This window comes from Rhinolophus hipposideros (assembly GCF_964194185.1).
Source record: "Rhinolophus hipposideros genome assembly, chromosome: 5".
Lineage (NCBI taxonomy): Eukaryota > Metazoa > Chordata > Mammalia > Chiroptera > Rhinolophidae > Rhinolophus > Rhinolophus hipposideros.
The window spans coordinates 72,692,672-72,714,213 of record NC_138051.1 but is presented as its reverse complement, the minus strand read 5'-3'; the positions used below and the strand labels follow the sequence as shown (position 1 = coordinate 72,714,213).

The following is a 21,542-nucleotide window of genomic DNA, read 5'->3' as shown; positions in this document are numbered from 1 at the left end:
AAACTATTTATGACTATTTTTTGTTAGAATAACATTTTATTTTATTTTTCGTTTTTATTATTGTTATTAGTTTCAGGTGTACAAAACATCATAATTAGACATTTACATATCTCACAAAGTGATAACCCCAACAAGTCTACTACCCTTCTGACATTGTACATAGCTATTACAGTACCATTGACTATATTCCCTATGCTGTATTTTACATCCCATGAATTTATATTTTTAATTATAGTTGACATTCAATATTATTTTATATTACTATAGTTTCAGGTGCACAGCACAGTGGTTAGGCATTTATATAATTTATGAAGTGATCTCCCCAATAAGTCTAGTGACCATCTGACACCATATATAGTTTTTACATCATATTTTATATTCCTCATACTGTATTTCACATCCCGAGACTATTTTGTGACTACCAATTTGTACTTCCTAATCCCTTCACCTTTCTCACCCATCTCTCCAACTCCCCTCCCATCTAGCAACCATCAGTTTGTTCTCGGTATCTATGAGTCTATTTCCGTTTTGTTTGTTCATTTCTTCTGTTTACTTTAGATTCCACATATAAGTGAGATAATATGGTATTTGTCTTTCTCAGTCTGATTGATTTCATTTAGCAGAATACCCTCTAGGTCCATCCATGTTGTTGTAACTGGTAAGATTTCATTCCTTTTTATAGCCAAGTAATACTCCATTGTATAAATGTACCACAATTTCTTCATCCAATACTCTTATTGATGGGCATTTTGATTGTTTCCATATCTTGACTATTGTGAATAACGCTGCAGTAAATATAGAGGTGCATATATTTTTTCGAATTAGTGTTTTGGATTTCTTTGGATAAATACCCAGAAGTGGAATTCCTGGGTCATAAGGTAGTTTGACTTTTAATTTTTTGAGGAACCTCCATACTGTTTTCCACAGAGGCTGCAGAATGCAATCCCATCAACAGTACATGAGGGTTCCCTTTTCTCCACATCCTCACCAGCACTTGTTGTTTGTTGATTTATTGATGATTGCCATTATGATAGGAGTGAGGTGGTATCTCAATGTGGTTTTTATTTGCAATTCTCTGATGATTAGTGACATTGAGCACCTTTTCATATGTCTCTTGGCCATTTGTATGTCCTCTGGAGAAATGTCTATGCAGGTCCTCTGCATATTTTTTTAATTGTTTGTTTTTTTGATGTTAAGTTGTATGAGTTTTTTATAAATTTTGGGTGTTAACCCCTTATTAGATGTATCATTGGCAAATATTTTCTCCCATTCAGTAGGATTTATTTTTGTTTTGTTGGTTTCCTTTGCTGTGAAAAAACTTTTTAGTTTTATGTAGTCACATTTGTTTACCCTTTCCAGTAGACTTCCTCTCCCCCAGCCAATTACTTTCAGATTTGCATCACCATGAATTTGTATCACCAACTTGTTTTAGTTTTTAAGATGAGATTACAACTTTCTATACGCAAAACAGATATGTGTTCATATATTTTTAACAGGTAGATCAATAGTTTCTCATAGTTTGTGAGCAAGTAAGGATTTTCTCACCCCTTAATCTATCCTCATATTTTGGGACTCTTTTTTTTTTTCTTTTTCCTGTTCTGCTTGGATGCTTTCTGCTACCTTATCTTCCAAATTGCTGATTCCATCCTCTACTTCATCTAATCTACTATTGATACCCCCAAAATATATTCTTTATTTCAGTTATTGTATTCTTCATTTCTCTTAGCAATATGCATTTCTCTGGTGTTCAGAGGGATTTTTTGACTAACTTTTATGAAATATCTGACCTCATAAGAGGAAATGCTGTACAAGTGCAAACAGTAATAACATAAAAACATATTATCAAACAGCAGTCTATCCATTCTCCAGCCAAACAATAATTAAAGGATTCCATAATTATCTCTGCAAGAGGACTGCCCAGCAAGTGCAATTAAATATAGAAAAACATAAAAAAGGATTAACTACTGGGTTGCTTTGTTCATCGCTGACAGTAAAAAATATACTAGATCTTCATCAGAACTCATTTTATAACACCATCATCTTCTAATTAGAACTTTCTGTGAATTTAATTAAGTTTTTGCCTTTTATGAATTTCAAAATACTTCTTCTGCTGTTATGTTTCTACTGACAGACACCATCCTGAGAGGCTGGAGTGTTAATTATTCTACATTTTTCTGGAATGAAGCTAAAAAGGAAGTACTATAGTACATGTTTAAGAAGAGAGTATTTTAATTAATTTAACAGAGTAAATAGGCTTACTTGATTTGTCTTCCAAAGAAGCGTTTACTTTGTAGCACTATTTGATAATTTATGCTTTCTAATTTTAAAAAGCTTTAGCAGTAGCTGTTTCTTGTATGTCTTTCAGTTGTAATAGTATTTGGCTTTATTTCATCTCTTTTGATCCTATAACTCAGAAGAAACTGATTTAGTGTTGACGATAATAACAGTAATCACTACGACCAGATTTATCATCATGACCAGATTTATCATCATGGCACATTATAAATGTCAAGGTATAGTAACAATTCTGATCATAAGTTGTGAGAGGACTTTATTGACCTATTCAGTACCATGTATGAATGGCGTAACCAACTTGTGAGTGCATCTATACCAAACATTAAAAACTGAAATATTTTCTTTTAAAGAACCTGAAGCAAAATTTTAGTTTAACTTGAAAAACTGGATTCAATATTCTATATTTACCAAAAAAAAAGGAAGTAAAAATGAATGGGACAATTAAAACTATCTGTCCTTTCCACACTTAAAAACATTATATATAAGGATATACTGCCAGAATATGAAGCGCATTGTTTTCCAGTGAAAACAAGGATTGTGAGGAGAAAAGATTACAATTAAATACTCAACTAAATCAAGACCCAGGAAAGAAACAACATACACCTTAACCTTGACAGTTGTAATACAATATTTAAACTTGCTGCCATGACAAAATACAATATAGATTAGGTGGCTTAAACAACAAAATTTGGTTTTCTCACAGTTCTGAAGACTGGAAGTCTGAGATTAGGGGACCAAAATAGTGGGTTCTGGTGAAAGCTCCCAAACTGGTTTGTCTGGTCACCTTCCTGTTGTGTTCTCATATGGTGGCAACCTGATCTTGGACTTCCAACTTCAATACTGAAGAATGAATAGGTTAAACCAATCATCACATTACAAATCCTTGTAGAAGGGATTATTTTAGGTATATTACCTAAGCCAGCCAATACAATCATAGTAAATATATGATCTTTCATTGGAAATTCATGGATATAGAAGCTTTCAGTTAATATCAATAGCCTGGACCTGCTGTCACTTTCTCAACTTGAAAGAGGGCAGTGTTGAGAGAAGTATAAAAATTAAGTAAATTAATCAATTAATTGATCACTCAAAGCAAAAACAACACAGCTGGAACTTTTTCTTATTTTATTTTATTATTATTTTAAATAAAAGTGTATTGGGATGACAAATGTTAGTAAAGATACACAGGTTTCATGTGTACAATTATGTAATACATCATTTATATATCACATTGTGTGTTCACCACCCAGTCAGTTCTCCTTCCATCACCATATATTTGATCCCTTTTACCCTCATCTACCACCTCGCTCTCCCTTTACCCTCTGGTAACCACTAAACTACTGTCTGTGTCTATGAGTTTTTGTTTCTTCATTTGTTTGTCATTCCTTTGTTGTTTTCAGTTTTATATCCCACATATCAGTGAAATCATATGGTTCTTGACTTTTTCTGTCTGACTTATTTCACTTAGCATAATAATCTTAGGATTCATCCATGTTGTCGCAAATGGCACTATTTCATTTTCTTATGGCAGAATAGTATTCCACATAAATATGGACAGATAATTTTCGAAGCCAAAAACACAAATGGAGAAAAGACAGTATCTTCAACAAATGGTGCTGGGAAAACTGGAAAGCCACGTGTACAAAAGTGAAACTAGACTGTTATCTATCACCATGTACCAAAATTAACTCAAAATGGATCAAAAAGCTAAACATAAGACCTGAAACAATAAACTGCATAGCAGAAAACATAGGCACTAAACTTATGGACCTTGGATTCAAAGAGCATTTTATAAATTTGACCTCAAAGGCAAGGGAAGTAAAAGCAAAAATAAATGAATAGGGCTATATCAAACTAAAAAGCTTCTGCACAGCAAAAGAAACCATCGACAAAATAAATAGGCAAGCGAACAAATGGGAGAAGATTTTTGCAAAGAATGCCTCCAATTAGAGGCTAATACCCAAAATATATAAGGAATTCATACAACTCAACAACAAAAACACAATCCAATTAAAAAATGGACAGAGGACCTGAATAGACATTTCACCAGAGAAGACATACAAATGGCCAACAGACATATGAAAAAATGCTCAACATCACTAATCATCAGAGAAATGCAAATAAAAACCACAATGAGATACCACTTCACACCAGTTAGAATGGCTATCATCAACAAGACAAATAACAAGTGTTGGAGAGGCTGTGGAGAAAAGGGAACCCTCATACACTGCTGATGGAAATGTAAATTGATACAACCACTATGGAAAACAGTAGGGAGGTACCTCAAAAAATTAAGTATAGTTACCAAATTACCCAGCAATCCCTTTTGTGGGTATCTACCTGAAAAGCTTGAAAGGATTTATTCATAAAGATATATGTGTCTTCATGTTCACTGCAGGATGATTCATGGTGGCCAAAACATGGAAACAGTTGAGGTGTCTTTCAACTGATGATCGGATAAAGAAGATGTGGTATATATGATGTCAGACAATTAAGTTCATGAACTCATCCTAGAAAAAGTGCTACATACCTCATTGCTGAATATCACTACAGTCACATTCTGCTAGAAAAGCTGTGCACCGACGCCAGCACCTAGTCCACCCTTCAAAGCAATTTTGGAACTCTTTTTCTGTAATGGTCATCAGAGCTGTCATCGTATTACCCTTGATGTCTTGAATGTCATCAAAATGTCTTCCTTTCAATATTTCCTTTATCTTCAGGTAAAGAAAGAAGTCACTAGGGGCCAGATCACGTGATTATGGGGGGGTGTTCCAATACAGTCATTTGTTTACTGGCTAAAAACTCCCTCACAGACAGTGCCACGTGAGCTGGTGCATTGTTGTAATGCAAGAGACATGAATTGTCAGCAAAAATTTCAGGTCGTCCAACTTTTTCACATAGCCATTTCAGCACTTCCAAATAGCAAACTTGGTTAACTGTTTGTCCAGTTATTACAAATTCATAATGAATAATCCCTCTGATATCAAAAAAGGTTAGCAACATCATTGCAAAAAGTTCACAAACTTAATTGTCACACCCATGTATATAGAGTGGAATACTACTCAGCCATAAGAAAAGATGAAATAGTGTCAATTGCGACAACATAGATGGATCTTGAGAATATCACACTAAGTAAAATAAGTCAGATGGAAAAAGTCAATAAACATGATTTCATGGGATATAAAAGTGAAAGCAACAAACAGACACACAAGACAAACAAAAACTCACAGAAGCAAACAGTATGGTGTTTACCAGTGGGGTGTGGAGTTAGGGGGGAGGTAGAAGAGGGTAAAGGGGGTCATATGTGTGGTACAGAAGGAAATTTTACCTTGGAGTTGTGAACACACAATGCAATATGTAGATGATGTATTACATAATGGTATACTTGAAAGCTACATAATTTTATTGACCAACGTCCAATAAATTTAATAAAATTTAAAAAGTAAATTTGAACATAATCCTTTCGTTTTTTTCTTCACTTGCCTATTTATATTTTTACACAATGCAAATGTAGTGTACATAAAATATAAACTATGCTTTTTATTTTTCTATCTATTTTGCCATGATATTATAATATTCAGTTATACACTTTAGTGGTAAGGTAATGATCCATTAAGCAGATAAACAATTATTTAGACAGTAACCTATATTTAGATATTGCCATATCTGATATTTTAGATTTTAGAAATAAATGATAAATTAATATAACTTTTTGGATTATGTCCTTAGGAAACAGGATCAAAAATAGAATTATTAAATTAAATCATAAAACATTTTTATAACTCTTAAATGCAAATTTTCTTTCCAAAGTTATACAATTTATATGGCAACTAAATATCCAATGCATCCATTTTTACCACAATAGTGAAACTGTTACATTTTCTGAAACTCAAGGAAAATTTCTGAAAACATGTCCTTTAACAGGTTTACCTGTGATGCTTCTTAAAAATGCAAATTTCTGGGTTACAGGTCTATTTAATAAATAAGAATTTCTCGGTTATGACCTACGAATATACAATTTAATAAATTATTAACATTTGTACAATAAAATTTGCTCAATAAAATTGAAGAACTACTCTATTATAGTATATAGAGCCCTTTCTCATATTATCTAAAAAACCCAAATTATGAAAATAATGATTGATTATTAGCATCTATCAAGTGTTTTCTATTTGGCAGAATGTGTTCTAAGAGCTTTTATTTGCATTACCTCACTTAAACTTTACAATAATTCTATATGATAGATAAGATTTTTATTCCAATTTTACAGGAGTGGAAACTGAGGCATAGTGGTTAAAGAGTCCTGTTAAGAAAACATACTATTTCCATACAGGTTGTCAAGCTAGGATCTGAGCTCTTACTTCTGTACTATACGTCCTCTCCTATGTAAATTATTTTTCTCAGGTAGTATTCCACCATAAATCACTCATTCTCTCAACAGATGCTCTATTGAGGGCACGGGAGCAGATTTGATTATGGTGACTATAGAAAAAATAAATCAGTATAAAATAAAGGAGGAAAATAAAATATTTAGAGTATCAAATAAAATAGCAGGAGCATAAAATACTCGTACATGGAGAAATAATACTTGTCAAGTATGTCAAAAAGAAATTTCATACATATAGTGCTATTTTTATGTTCATATATATATGAAAATGACATATCACGACCTGGCTAACCAGCAGCTTCTGAAATGTGATGATGCACAAACTAAGACTAGACCCACTTTAACACAGCTCATATAATACTTAAAGTGTTTGGAAAAAGAGATTTCTCCGATTCTAAACCCTGAACACATTATGCGATTTATAAACAAAGAGGAACAAATTATTAAATGATTGACAACTGGAATCTATTTGGCATATATATATTTTATTAGTAATTCTAGTATTTCAACTTAATATAGTTATCAACTAACTTTTGAAATATGAATAACTTAGAAACCAGGGTGACTTATGGGAGTACTCTCCAGGCTTTTCTGACCAATCTATTGCATGCACACTACTGTCGGTTAATCGTCCTTTTAATGACAGCTCCAAACATGCTCTTCCTGCTCAAACATTTTCCTCCCTTTGTCGTCCAAGTCTCTTCCTCCAACAAAGTTTCCCATTACTTTCCTTTATATACCCAATGCTATGGACATTCATTATTCCCTAAATAATTTCTATTCTTCTTTTTTTTAATAGCCACTACTGTGCTCCTGTAATTTAGCTCATCTCTATATAATGACAACTCAAATACTCTCTCCTAGCTAAAGCCTCTGGTCAAAGGAGATACACTCTCCCTTTGGAATACTCTGTACTTCTTTTTGATACACATAAATGAGAAGGCTAAGATTTGAAATTAGGTATTCTCACCTCATTAAAAAAATTACTAAATGTGAGGGGCTATCACCCAGTACAGAAACAGGTTGAGTCAATGACAGATAAGGTTCCTCCCCGCAGAGTGCTTTCAATCTGGTAGGGAGTGCTAATCCTGTTTTATAGTATTATTTTATTTTTTGTGCATGTTGTTTTATTTTTTAAAGAATCATTGTCCAGAAAAAATTGCTAATCGTTCATTAATCTAAATCTGTAGGAAAACAATTCAGACCATAAGGCCATAACAAAAACTTTACCATTAAAACTTTACCATATATATTATCCTTCTGGACAAATTAGTTAAAAAATAAGCATATTAAAGTGATAGTCTCATGACATGTTATAATATTGTATTCTGTTCTTTTTAGTATGTTTGAATCCATTTCATATATTACTTTATATTTTCAATCCTGTGTATAAGGGATTATTAAGAGTTCTTCACACAGTCAACTTCCATTAATTTAAAAGTTTAATATTTTATTAAAATCATTAGGAAGGCTTTCTCAATATAAAGTATTGGTGAAGGGACTTTCCTACTAAATTCCACTGAAAGAAAAACCAAGTAGTTTACCAGTAAGAACAGGCTCAAAGTATAATATGAAAACTACCTATTTAGGCCCACTTATTTATCATTTTAAAATATAAAATGGTAATATTCTGGCTTTCTTCTGAATAATAAAGATCAGGGAAATTCAAGAAAATCTAGCAATCTCAGATTCAGTTTAAGGGGTCCAGAATATGCCTCTGTGGCATAAAAATTATTGTGAGCTGAGGGCATTTGAGTCCCTGCAACCACTTGTCTGCCTAAAAAGAGAGCCTCCCAAAAGAGGCTCAAAAAAAAAACTCAACTGTCTAAATCCCCTCCTGGAGAGCAACTCTAATATTCTCAGAGGAGGAGGCAGCTCACTGCACTTTCTCACGTAACAATCATATCTGCCATTTATTCTCCTAAGGATCAGTTAATCTCCAGAAAGTCATTTGTTATCCCACAAATGACCATTCTCCTCCCTTTCTAAAAAGTCATTTGTTTCCCAACTGCTCTTCTACTCCCCTTTCCCCATTAAGATGTATAAAACCCACAAATTCTTTTTTTTTTTGTGAACCTGGGTACATACATATATAATTAAAGCTGTTCTTTTTTCCTCTTACTAATCTGTCCTTGTCAGTTTAATTCATAGGTCCCCAAGTATTAAATTAAGAGGGTACAAGAAAAGTTTTCCTCCCTGACACAGTAACTTACAGCTATAGATCTAAACCTCTTTATATTCTCTGATCAAGTTTTGTTACGTACCGAAAGTATTAAACATGTAAAACATCTGTTAAAGGAAGTTATTTTCTCTTACAAATGAATGCCCAAGAAAAGGTTTATATGACTGCCTCTGAATGTGGCTCAATTTTTGCAAACTATAGGCAGGAGATAATATACTGACAGAATTTTCAGATATATAATAATTTAACATTACACTTAACTGTATGCCCTCTCAAAATATTTCCAAAACTTTACAGATTGAACACCATTACAGGTTTATTTCTTTTTTGTCTTTCTCTAATCTTACTACCCTCTATTGTTGGAAGGCAAGGAAGAAAGGTGTACGGACAGGTAAGAAGGGTAAACTTAGTCTGTTGGCTTACTGTTTTCTAAAGGAAACTATGAAGCTTTGAGATGTCTCTAAACTAAAAAGGGCAAAATAGCTTAAGCCTTTTAACAACTAATTTGTAAACCAATTTAAGTGCCCTATGAGATTACTGAGCACTTTTATAAACGAATCATCCACACTTGGAAACATGTTTTCAAAATCAGTTGGAAATCTTTAATCAAAGGCTCAATGAATGAAGCACCAAACCTTCAGCTTTTGAAATCTTTGGTAAATTGCAATCACTGAAAACAAAGATTGCAAAGAGGAATATGTTGAAATTCATTCTTTCAAAAGCAAAAGAGGAATTAAATACTTAAAGAATAAAAGCTCATACGAGATACAAGATTTAATTTTGAAATTGTATAGTTGTGCTTTATAATATCCTGACCTGTGAGCAAAGCCTTTTTGACATAGTTCCCATTTCCAAGTGAAATTAATATACTTATATTTTGTACAGAACTAAATAAAATAGAGAAGGCCTATAATTTTGCAACACCTCACTAAGAATCATAGACATCAGTTAAAGAGTTTAATCAACTAAAAATATTTGTCAAAGGAAGGAATTCTGCTGGAACAAAAAGAAGATACCAACTGTGAAAGTACTTAGGCTAAAATATTTAAACACTTTAATACTTTTCTGCAAAAGACTATAGGCAATGTATTTTAAAAATTTAAAGAATACTATTTTAAAATTACACTTTTTAATAAAATATTGGTGACACAATATTATTGATTGATATGTCTAAAAAACTGCTTAAAGCAGGTGAATATGTACAAAAAATTACTATTCTGGGGCTGGCCCAGTGGCTCAGGCAGTTGGAGCTCCATGCTCCTAACTCCGAAAGTTGCTGGTTTGATTCCCACATGGGCCAGTGGGCTCTCAACCACAAGGTTGCCAGTTCAATTCCTTGAGTCCCACAAGGGATGGTGGGCTCCGACCCCTGCAACTAGCAACAGCAACTGGACCTGGAGCTGAGCTGCACCCTCCACAACTAAGATTGAAAGGACAACAACTTGACTTGGAAAAAAGTCCTGGAAGTACACACTGTTCCCCAATGAAGTCCTGTTCCCCTTCCCCAATAAAATAAAGTAAAATAAAATAAAATAAATTATTATTCTGCTTTTGTCACCTTTTATTATGTTAAGATAATTTAACAAATATGCTTATTTGTTATTTTTTAAGACATGGTTTTATTTTTGAAAATAGTTTTTTTTTTTTTTTTTTTTTTTTTACAGTGAAAAACGTTTGTATTTAGAATTAGCCAGCTGGACTCAGTTTAGATGATCCCAATTTTGTTGGCAACATCCAAAGCATCGTAGTCAGGAGCCAGCCGAACATATGCCTTCTTCTCTCCATCAGGCCTGATCAGGGTGTTGACCTTGGCCACGTCAATGTCATAGAGCTTCTTCACAGCCTGTTTGATCTGGTGCTTGTTGGCCTTGACATCCACAATGAACACAAGTGTATTGTTGTCTTCTATCTTCTTCATGGCCGACTCGGTAGTTAGGGGTAATTTGATGATAGCATAGTGGTCAAGCTTGTTTCTCCTGGGAGCGCTCTTCCGGGGGTATTTAGGCTGCCTCCGGAGCCGCAGTGTCTTGGGCCTTCGGAAGGTGGGTGACGTCCGGATCTTCTTTTTTTTGTGGCTGTGGACGCCTTTTAGGACGGCTTTCTTTGCCTTCAAAGCCTTCGCTTTGGCTTCGGCTTTGGGAGGGGCAGGGGCTTCCTTCTTCGCTTTCGGCGCCATCTTCGTGAAAAGGGAAATAGTTTTCAGTAGACTGGTTTTATGGGTTCACCAATATAAATCCAATTTCTCTCTTTTGTCTAATGCCTCAATTCCATGTATTTTTTTATTAAAGTTTATTGGGGTGACAATGGTTAGTAAATAGGTTTCAAGTAAATAGGTTTCAAGTACACAATTCTGTAATACATCATCTATATATCACATGTGTGTTCACCACCCGGGAGTCAGTTCTCCTTCCATCACCATATATTTGATCCCGTTTACCCTCTCCGACCACCTTCCTCCCCCCTTACCCTCTGGTGACCACTAAACTATTCAATAATATTTCAAAACATATATAATTAATTTTGTTTTAATATCCTTTATCTCTCTGACATGAAGGTGTTAGAAATCATAAATTATATGTTTAGACTACTGATAGCCTAATAGCAACTTTAACCCTGTTCACTAACTGATTTAACAGAGTCCAAAATTACACTACTGGAGATTATGGTAAACAGAGCAAAACTGGCTTAAGACTGAATAAAATGTTGCATTTTGAGAATCACCATTATGAACTTTTTAAGATGAACTACAGGAAAAACTGGAATTCTGGGAAAGAATTCAATTATGATCTTATCATTAATACTTCAAAATGCATTTTGATTACATATTCTGTAAGTCACAAACTACTTTCCACAATACCTCTTGCAGTCCTATACTTGCCCATGTGAAAAATATGGTGTGAGCACAAGCATTTTTATTACATCAATACTTGAGAAATCCAGAAAGTAGCTGAGTGAATACTACACATTGAGTAAACAAGGAAATAATCACACCACACATATCAAAATGGTTTCAGGACACCCTCAACTAACAGAAGCCACTAAAAGCAAACACGGTAGCTTGGACAATCACAAAGGTTTGAAAAAAACCCAATACCTTGCACTGGCCTAATTGAAAAGGTTCATCTCCTACACAAGACCACTCGATCAAACTTGGAGAGGTGGATACTTTATCTATTGCATTGAAATCAACACAGAGAGTCAAGAAAAGTGAAGACATAAAAGAATATCATCCAAAAAAAAGAACAAGATAAAACTCCAGAAAGACCCCCCCCCAAAAAAAAAGGAGATAGGTGACTTACCTAACAAAGAGTTCAAAATCACGGTTACAAAGATGCTCACTGAGGTCAGGAGAACAATGCATGAACAAAGTGAGAAGTTCAACAAAGATTTAGAAAATATAAGAAAACACTAAGCAGAGTATAGTTGAAGAATACAAACTGAACTGAAAAATTCTACAGAAGGGTTCAACAGCAAACTAGATCAAGTGGAAAAAAGGACAAGTGCACTTGAAGACTGGGCAATGGAATTCATCCAATGAGAGCAAAAAGAAAAAAGAATAAAAAAGAGTAAAAATAGCTTAAGGGATTTATGGCACACCATCAAGTGTACCATATTTGCATAATAGAGGTCCGAGAAGGTGTAGAGAGGGAAAGGGGAAGAAAGCTTATTCAAAGAAATAATGGCCAAAAACTTCCCAACTTTGAGAAAGAAAATAAAAACATCCAAACCAGGAAGCCAAAGAGTTCCAAATATGATGATTCCAAAGAGACCTTCACCAAGACACATTATAATTAAATTGTCAAAAGTTAAAGACAAGGAGAAAATCTTAAAAACAGCAAGCAAAAAATAACTTGTTATATACAAAGGAACTTCATAAAACTATAAGCAGATTTTTAAGTAGAAACCTTGCAGAACAGAGGGAGTGGCACAATATACTCAAAGGGCTAAAAGAAAAAAACTGCCAATCAAGAATACTCTACCCAGCAAAGATTACATTCAGAATTGAAGGAGGAAGAGAGTTTTCCAGAAAAGCAAAAGCTGAAGGAGTTCATTGCCACTGGACTGGCCTTACAAAAAAATGTTAAACACACTTCTTTAAGTTTACAGCCACTGTGGAAGACAGTATGGTAGTTCCCCAAAAACTTAATCATAGAATTACCATACGATACAGCATTTTTACTTCTAAGTATATATTCAAAATAATTGAAAGCAGAGTCCCAAAGAGATATTTGTAAGCCAATGTCCATAGCAGCATTATTCATTATAGCTAAAATGTGTAAGTAACCCAAGTGTCCATCAACAGATGAACTGATAAAAGTGTGGTATATGCATACAATTGAGTATTATTCAGCCCTAAAAAGAAAGAAAAGTTTGACACATTCTACAACGTGGATGAACTTTGAAGACATTGTGCTAAGTGAAATAAGCCAGTCACAAAAGAACAAATACCATATGATTCCATATAAGGTTTCTGGAGTAGTCAAATTCATAGAGACAGAAAGTAGAATACTCATTGCCAGGAGCAATTCCTGGAAATTGAAGAGGAGCACAGAATGGGAGTTACTGTTTAATGGGTATAGAATTTCATTTGGGGAAGATGAAAACATTCTGGAGATGGCGGTGGTGATAACTGCACGACACTATGAATGTACTTAATGCCACAGAAATATACACTAAAAAATTAAGAATTTTATGTTATGTATTTTTACCACAATAAAAAATTGGGGGTTAGGGGGGAAGAGGGATCAGCCACTTCAGAAAACATTTTGGTACTTCCTTAAAACGCTAAACATGAAGTGACCACTCCACTCCTTTCTATGTATCACAGAGAAAATAAAACATACTTCCATATAAAAACTTTACAAGAATGTTCCAGGCCACATTATTCATAATAACAAAAAGTCAGACAACACAAATGCCTGTTAACTGATGAATGGATAAACATTCATCAAATGGTCTATCCATACAATGGAATATTATTTGGCAATAAAAAGAAAATAAAGTACTGATATGCTTGTATGCTATAACATAGACAAACTTTGAAAATACTATGGTCAGTGAAAGTAGTCACAAAATAACATAATTTTGAATGACTTTATTTATGCAAAATATCCAACATAGGCAAATATATAGAGACAATGAGTAGATGAATGGTTGCCTAGAAGAGGGAGATTGGGGGCACAGAGGAAGTATCTACTAATATAGAGAAAAAAAGAATGTCTTAAACCTAATTGAATCTCATCTATTTGTACTAAAACTATGTCAAGACTTAATATTATGTTGCCTCAAACCTAACTAAATTGTAAGAATTTATACTCAGTGCCAGGCAGCTAAGTGAATTCTGACCAGAATACAAATGTGACCTCATCCCATACCTTGCAACTCATATTTTTCCATACTGACTATGCTCTTAGTTATTTATAAGAGGAAGAGATAAGATAGAACTTTACAAAAAAGGAAAAAAGAAAGAAAGAAAAAAGGAAGGAAGCAAGGAAGGAAGGAAGGAAGCAAGGAAGGAAGGAAGAGAAAGAAAAAGAAAAGAGTCATCTTCTTAGCTTACTTTTAAAATTATTGCCTTTTTAGAAGCAAGTTAATTTTGGACTGAATTATTCAAAAAATTCTTTTCTCTACCAAAATTATGCTATGAAAGTTTCTCTCAAAAGTGAACTGTTCAGAAAATACACTCAAATTTGAAAATGCTTTCAGGGATCTTCCTTGCTTTCATTAGCAAAGAATGGAATCCTTTCTTGGCTATATCTGTTCTCAGTATTGTGAGCAGCAAGTACCTATAAATCAAAACCATGGGGATTAGTGAGGCCATCATTTCCTTTTGCTCCTGGAGTTAGGGCTCTTATTATCTCCTAAACACTTACAAAGATGCTGAGGCTGCAGAGGAAACCAGTGTTGATCAAAGTTTAAATATAGCTATTGGGTCACCAGAGAGTAAATTTTTGCATTGAACACCAACAAGGGCTGAATGTTAGAATCAGAACTGTGTAAAGACTGGGTAAAAGGCAGGTTTTGCCAATGTGTATGTGTATGTATATATATACACATACATATATGTGTATATATGAGAGAGAGAGAGAGTCTATTACTCTCTTACTCTCCATTTCCCATTCATTCAGTCACTAAATCAGATTTTGTACCTTCATCCATCTATTAAAGGAATATTTCTGGTGAACGTCCTATGTATTAAAATATTATGGTGTGTGGTAGTGATATAACATTAAAAATGAACACAATCTCTGCCCTTAAGGAGATTATATTCCATAAAAAAATATAGACAGTGCACAATGATAATATAATATAATATAATATAATATAATATAATATAATATAGGTAAAAGCTATGATAGATGCTTAGATAAGTACATGGGAGATAAGTACATGGGAGATCATAGATCCAGAAGGGGGAAAAAAACACGCTCAACCAGCCTTCTTTCCTAAATGGATTACACTAAATTTGAAAATTAGGCTTCCTTCTAAACTTAACTTGTATTTATTTCAGAAGGCAAAAAAAGTAGGGGGGGGGCAGTTAGCTCAGTTGCTTAGAGCCTGGTGCTCTTAACAACAAAGTTGTCGGTTCGATCCCCACATGGGCCACTGTGAGCTGCGCCCTCCACAACTAGATTGAAACTACTTGACTTGAAGCTGATGGGTCCTGGAAAAACACACCGAAAATCAACAAAAGTTGAAAAAAAAAAAGAAGTTATCATTTACTACACTGTCTAGGTAAGAGTAGAAAGAAGGAGCAGGAAGGGCTTGCTTCCTTGAAACTGCTGCCCAACAAATAGTCTAGTATTATGGAAATTTTCCCAGCTGGGTAGAGATATTCTAATTCTCCATAATCTGTCAAAAACAGTATTTTAGAATTTTTAAACTCTCAAAACATCTGGAAAAGAAGCAAATGGTGTCAACTAGCTTTTCCTTTGTCATTTTCCTCCTAATTTGGGCTGAGTCGTAGCAGGTGTTTCTTAGGACGCGCATTAGGTTAGCATACTTACCAAACTTCTTTACCTGCCTATTTGATTGTCTGATTGTCTTCCCAACCCACAGCCAGCAATCTTCCACTGAAAAACCCATAGAGGAGTTCATAAACAGGACTCAACCTCCATTGAGGCTTCTCTTTTTGCAGGTATTAAATCTTACTTTTACACTCACTTTTAGTCTCTGTAGTCTCCTCAGATACCAACATAAAACAAAACCAAAGGAAACAAAATTCTATTCCACCTCCTCCTGAAAAAAATTGAGGAAAAAATATAATATTATATATATATATCATATTATATTGTATTATATTATTTAGATACATAGATAGATAGATAGATAGATAGATAGATAGATAGATAGATAGATAGATAGATACAGAGAGAGAGAGAAAGAGAGGGAGATAACAATTAAATGATCTAATTGAGATACTATACCCAGGCAAGCAAAATGTTCTGTGGTAAAGTAATAACACTTCTTGACAATGTATTAGTTCTTCCTTAAATTAACAACTGAGAATCAGTACAGTAGATGTCTCTTAACTTTATCACTTTTTTTCTGGGACTACTTTCTCCCTTATTTAATTAGGGTCTCCCATCATTCTGGCCATAGGAATCTGTTCTATGATCAATTAATATAGCCTATGGCCCTGGCCACAGTGATTGGCTGAGATGTTGGCACATGACCAGTTTAACAAAATCAGAACTCTCCCAAGGTATTTTATGTTTTAGAGTTGGAAGTGGAGAGACTATGGGCTTAGAAGGAAGGAAATTAGAGTAAATTATCAGCCATTTTCCTGGTTTCACAGAGAAAGTCTGACCACCATAAGTGAGACTAAAGCTAAGACAGCCCAGAGAAGATGATGGCAGAGAGAAACAAACCCAGTTGCACAAACTCCCTAATGCTATTCTTTGTGGTTCCTACATTTGGGCTAGTTTCTGAAGCTCTTTCTTTATTCCATGAGAAGCAGTCCTTAGTAACATAAGCCAATCAAGTTGCATTGTGCTTTTTAAGCTAGTTTGACTTAGGTTTCTGTATCCTGGAAATGAAAGAATTAACTAATTAAAATGATGTTTATTTCATTAAAAAATTCTACTACTTGATTGGCCATTTATATGCCTCAGGTGGATAATTCAGATACTGTCCATCTTCAATCATATGTTTCTTGATTATAAGAACAATGGCTGTTAAACCTAACTGCTGAAGAACTTAAGATGACCATCTACTAGTGCTTCTCATTAAATAAATTCTAAAAGGAATGAACCTTCAAAAGAATTATACATATGATCTCAGGAATGTATGGAATGATGGAAATGAGGAAAGTTCCAAAAGCAAAGTAAAATTTAAAGTCTTTGGATCTGCAGTTCTGACATAGAACATAGTACCTTAATACCACTATGTCAGCCTAGATTAAGCTGTATTGTCCCAATACACACTTTATAGACCAATAAACAGAAAGCTAAAAAGGAACCTGATTAAAAATGATAAAAACTTAAGAGATATTATTACAAACAAGATAGCTTAGGTAGCTGTCTCAGATTTAGCAGAACTATTGGCAACAGAGCAAAATGAATGATTAGTAATGTTTAAAATGCTGCCAATGGAAAAATGCATTTCCATACCAAATAAAATTTATTTACAGAAAAACAAAAGATAACAATATAAACTACTCGTCTATTTTGGTTCAATAAATATTAAAGGTCTCAAAGATACTCTAAATTGAAATTTGATAAATGGACCATTAAAAATTAACTAAATTTATCTACCTGAAAATGCAGTATAAGAACGTACAGCTCTATGGAAAATAACCACTTCAAACACTACTGTTTATCCTCTGCTGACTGGCATTTTTAAGAAATTCAATTCACCATAGCAACCTGTCTTAACACCAGCAGATAAGTACAGGCTATATTTAGATATGATTGCTTTCCAGAAGGCAATCCTGCCTTCCTTCATATTTAATGCCATGATCCAAAGAACCAAAATATCATTCAATCAAACCATAGTGTGAAGACATATACTCAAAGGGATAAGGCTGTGTTTCAGAACCATGAAAAGAATAGTTTCCACCAAAGAGGGTAAAACTTGTAAAGCAGTACATAAAGATAAATAAAATTTTGATATCTAAGAAATTTATAATCAGATACAACTGTTCTGTCCAATTTTATCTTTGTTCTTAAAAGATAAAATACTGCTATCAAGCACTAATGATCTATAATATCAAAATTTATTCCAACCAGCAAGTTGCTATTCTTTAATTACTATGCTGCAATTTCAATCTACCATCTTCTAATTAAAACATTTTTTTTAACCCAAAAGCAATCCTTTATAGATGAGGTACAAGAGCAGTGGTAAGGCAAAGCAAGTAATGTAATACAAAATAAAAAAGATGAATTGATTAAAATGCTATTGTTACAAAATTACTATGGATCTATTTGTACTTTATAATCTTCATAATGATACTGAAAAGAGTTTCTATTTTACTGAATAACGTACTTTTACAGTTTACATCACAATATACCAAAGTATCATAATAATCACAGACAATACCTTTTAATTTTTTTACTCTGTAAATGAGTTGCATCAAAATCATTACTAAAGGTGTGAAGAAGTAAGTGAAGTTCAATTAAAAATACTAAGAACATATCACCTCATTCTCATTAGGATGGCTACTATTTTTTAAAAAAGAAAAAAAACAAAACAGAAAATAATGAGTATTAGTAAGCAAGTGACGAAATTGGCACCCTTGTGTATTGTTGGCGGGAGTATAAAATGGTATAGCCACTAGGGGAAACAGTATGACAGTTCTTCAAAAAATTAAAAATAGAATTACCATATGATAAAGCAATTCCACTTCTGGGTATATAAGCAAAAGAATTGAAAGCAGGGTTTCAAACAGATATTTGCACATCCATGTTCATAGCAGCATTATTCACAATAGCCAAAAGGTATGAGCAACCCAGTGTCCACTGATTGATGCATTAATGGATAAACAAAATATGATGTGTGTATATGTATGTATGTGTGCATGTGTGTGTTATGTATGTATGTATATACACACATATATATACATGGAATGTTATCCACCCTTAAAAAGGAAGGAAATTCTGACACATGCTACAACATGGACAAACTCCCTTGAAACTGTTATGCTAAGTGAAATAAGCCAGTCATAAAAAGACAAATACTGTATCATTCCACTTCTATGAGATTCCTAACGCAGTCAAAATCATAGAACAGAACAGTGGTTGCCAGAGGCTGAGGGGAGGGGGTAGAGAGTTACTGTTAAATGGATAGAGTAGCAGTTCTGCAAGATGAAAAAATTCTAGGGACTGGTTGCATAATAATGTGTGTATACTTAATATAACTGAACTTTACACTTAAAAGTAGTTACGATGGTAAATTTTTTTACTGTTTATTTACTACAACTTTAAAAAATACCAAGAACATTGATAAGAAGAAATAGTTCCTCATCCACAATATTATTTATCCAAAGTTTAGGATTAAGAGTTCTTCAATTTTATTGAATCATCCATTTTTATAAAGGTTTTAACTTGGTAATACCTTTTTCCAAATCTTGACATCACTGAAACAACTGAAAATATTATCTGAGTACCATACAGAAAAACAATAGACTGACATACTTGTCATGTTGTGCCAAAATTTAAAAAATATAAACTTTCCCTATTTGACTATAGAGAATATTAATATCCTGCATTATGAATTATGCATATTTCTAGTATTCAGAGATGGCCGAGTCTTCTACGAATTAAACAATTCATCCTCTAACTGACTTACATAACACACATCTAGAATAGTCCTAAATATTCAAGAGCTTTTTCAAATTAAATAAAACTAGACAAACTTACCTATACCCACACACACACAATCAGTATCAACACAATAAATAGTACAGGCATTCAATTTCTGTTAGTCCTTTTCATTCTTGCGTTATTTTTCCTCTTTTGATTCTTAAATACCTTTCAATGATTTCTGTAAATGAATTTGTGTTCAAATAATTATTTATGCTAAATAATTTATAATCAGTAAGAAATCTAAAGTATAAATATGGTAAGATGTTTTATCTTTCATCTTCAGTACAGAGTCAATGGAGATTTGAAGCATATTTGAGAATTAACTCAAAAGACCATAACTGAATATAACAAAATACATTATACACAGTACCTCTTTTGCATGTTAATAGTCATCTCTCCAAAAGAAACAGCATAAATGATTTTTAAAAATTATGTAGCACATATTCCTCCACTTAAAGAGAACAAAAATTAATTATACCATGCTAAAAATAAGTTTGTTCTTGTATACATGAAAATCATGTATCACATTAGATATGTTTCTAATATGGTGATAACATGAAGTTAAGTTTTATACTTTTCAATGTGCCACTAAGGCCACCACTAAAGCATGAGGTCTTATAACACAACTCAAATGGTCAAAATATACATACAGCAGAGGAAATCAATCTTAAAATATTTATAATCGTAAATAGAAGATAAGCTACCACAAGAGTTAAATTATCTATTTCAGAATTTAAGATACATGCAAATTACTAATCCAAACAAACCCGTAGGTACATTCATTAACAAAAAGTGAATGTCAAGTTCCTACTTAGCTTTAAACTCAACACCCACAGGATTGTGATAGAAACTATTCTCAGAGTACCCAAAGAAAGAGAGCGCCTCAGGTATCCCCTTCACCTCAACCTGCCACAAGCCACAGTCTGCTCTCATTATAACGACAGATCCAAAGTTCCTAGCAAGATGAGAAAGTTCATCTTGCTTAGGGAGTCACAACTTTCTTTTCTTCCATGGCATCTGTCCTTCATCATGCTTACACAATATAGCTCACTCAGCCCATTCAAGCCCAATAATTACTTTTACTACAATGAAAGCAAAATCTTACGGTGTGTACCATACACAATTTAGATAAATTACAGAGGGCCTATCACATTATTCCAGTAACTTGACACAGATTTATACTATAAACTAGTCACTTTGGGTTCTGCCTTTTCATTCTGCTCTGAGGCAGTAATCCCCTCAAACTTCATTCATTCATTCATTCACACACACACACATTCAATTTTATTTCTGTACTTTGCCCAAAAAAGTTCAGTACCTGCACATTTATCTCACTAAGATATGCTACCTATTTTTCCCTTTCTGTTTATTGTCTTCCTTTCTATAAACATTAGTGATTGAAATACTCCATTTTTCTTTACACATCAACTCCTTTCAGCATCAGCAGCTCACGTAGGTGAATCATAATACAAATTTGCCAAGCATATTAACACATAAAGCATTCATCCAATATTCTAATTTTTTAATTTAGGATATTTATTAAAATAACATATATGCAACTTTAGCAACCCTTACACTACTATGGAGTACACATCAAATGTCACTGATTTTTTTTAAGGAAGGGATTTTTGAAAAAGAGTTACTTCCAACATACAATTCAACTCCATATAAAGCTATATAGTGTGCATGAATCAGTGAACAAATAGTAAAAACTTGTGTCAAGAGTCTGAAACAGAAAATAGGTAGCTGACTTAAAAAAAATAATCCTCACACATGTATACGGTATGCACTAATACTGCGACAGAATGAAATGGTAACTCAGAATAAAGTATTGCCCATCATAACAACTTATGACAGTACACTGTCTTTTTCG

At 33.5% G+C, this 21,542-nt stretch overlaps 2 protein-coding genes across 27 annotated transcripts in view; both read right to left on the bottom strand.

Moving 5' to 3' along the window:
• The window catches only part of GPHN (gephyrin), a 455,320-nt gene that overhangs the window by 351,224 nt on the left and 82,554 nt on the right, over positions 1-21,542 (bottom strand). The gene's annotated exons all lie outside the window — the stretch shown is intronic.
• LOC308498193 (large ribosomal subunit protein uL23-like) lies at positions 75-13,972 on the bottom strand. The gene has a single exon (XM_081049729.1). The coding sequence runs from the start codon at positions 11,038-11,040 to the stop codon at positions 10,570-10,572; it is 471 nt and encodes a 156-aa protein (XP_080905855.1). The 5' UTR covers positions 11,041-13,972; the 3' UTR covers positions 75-10,569.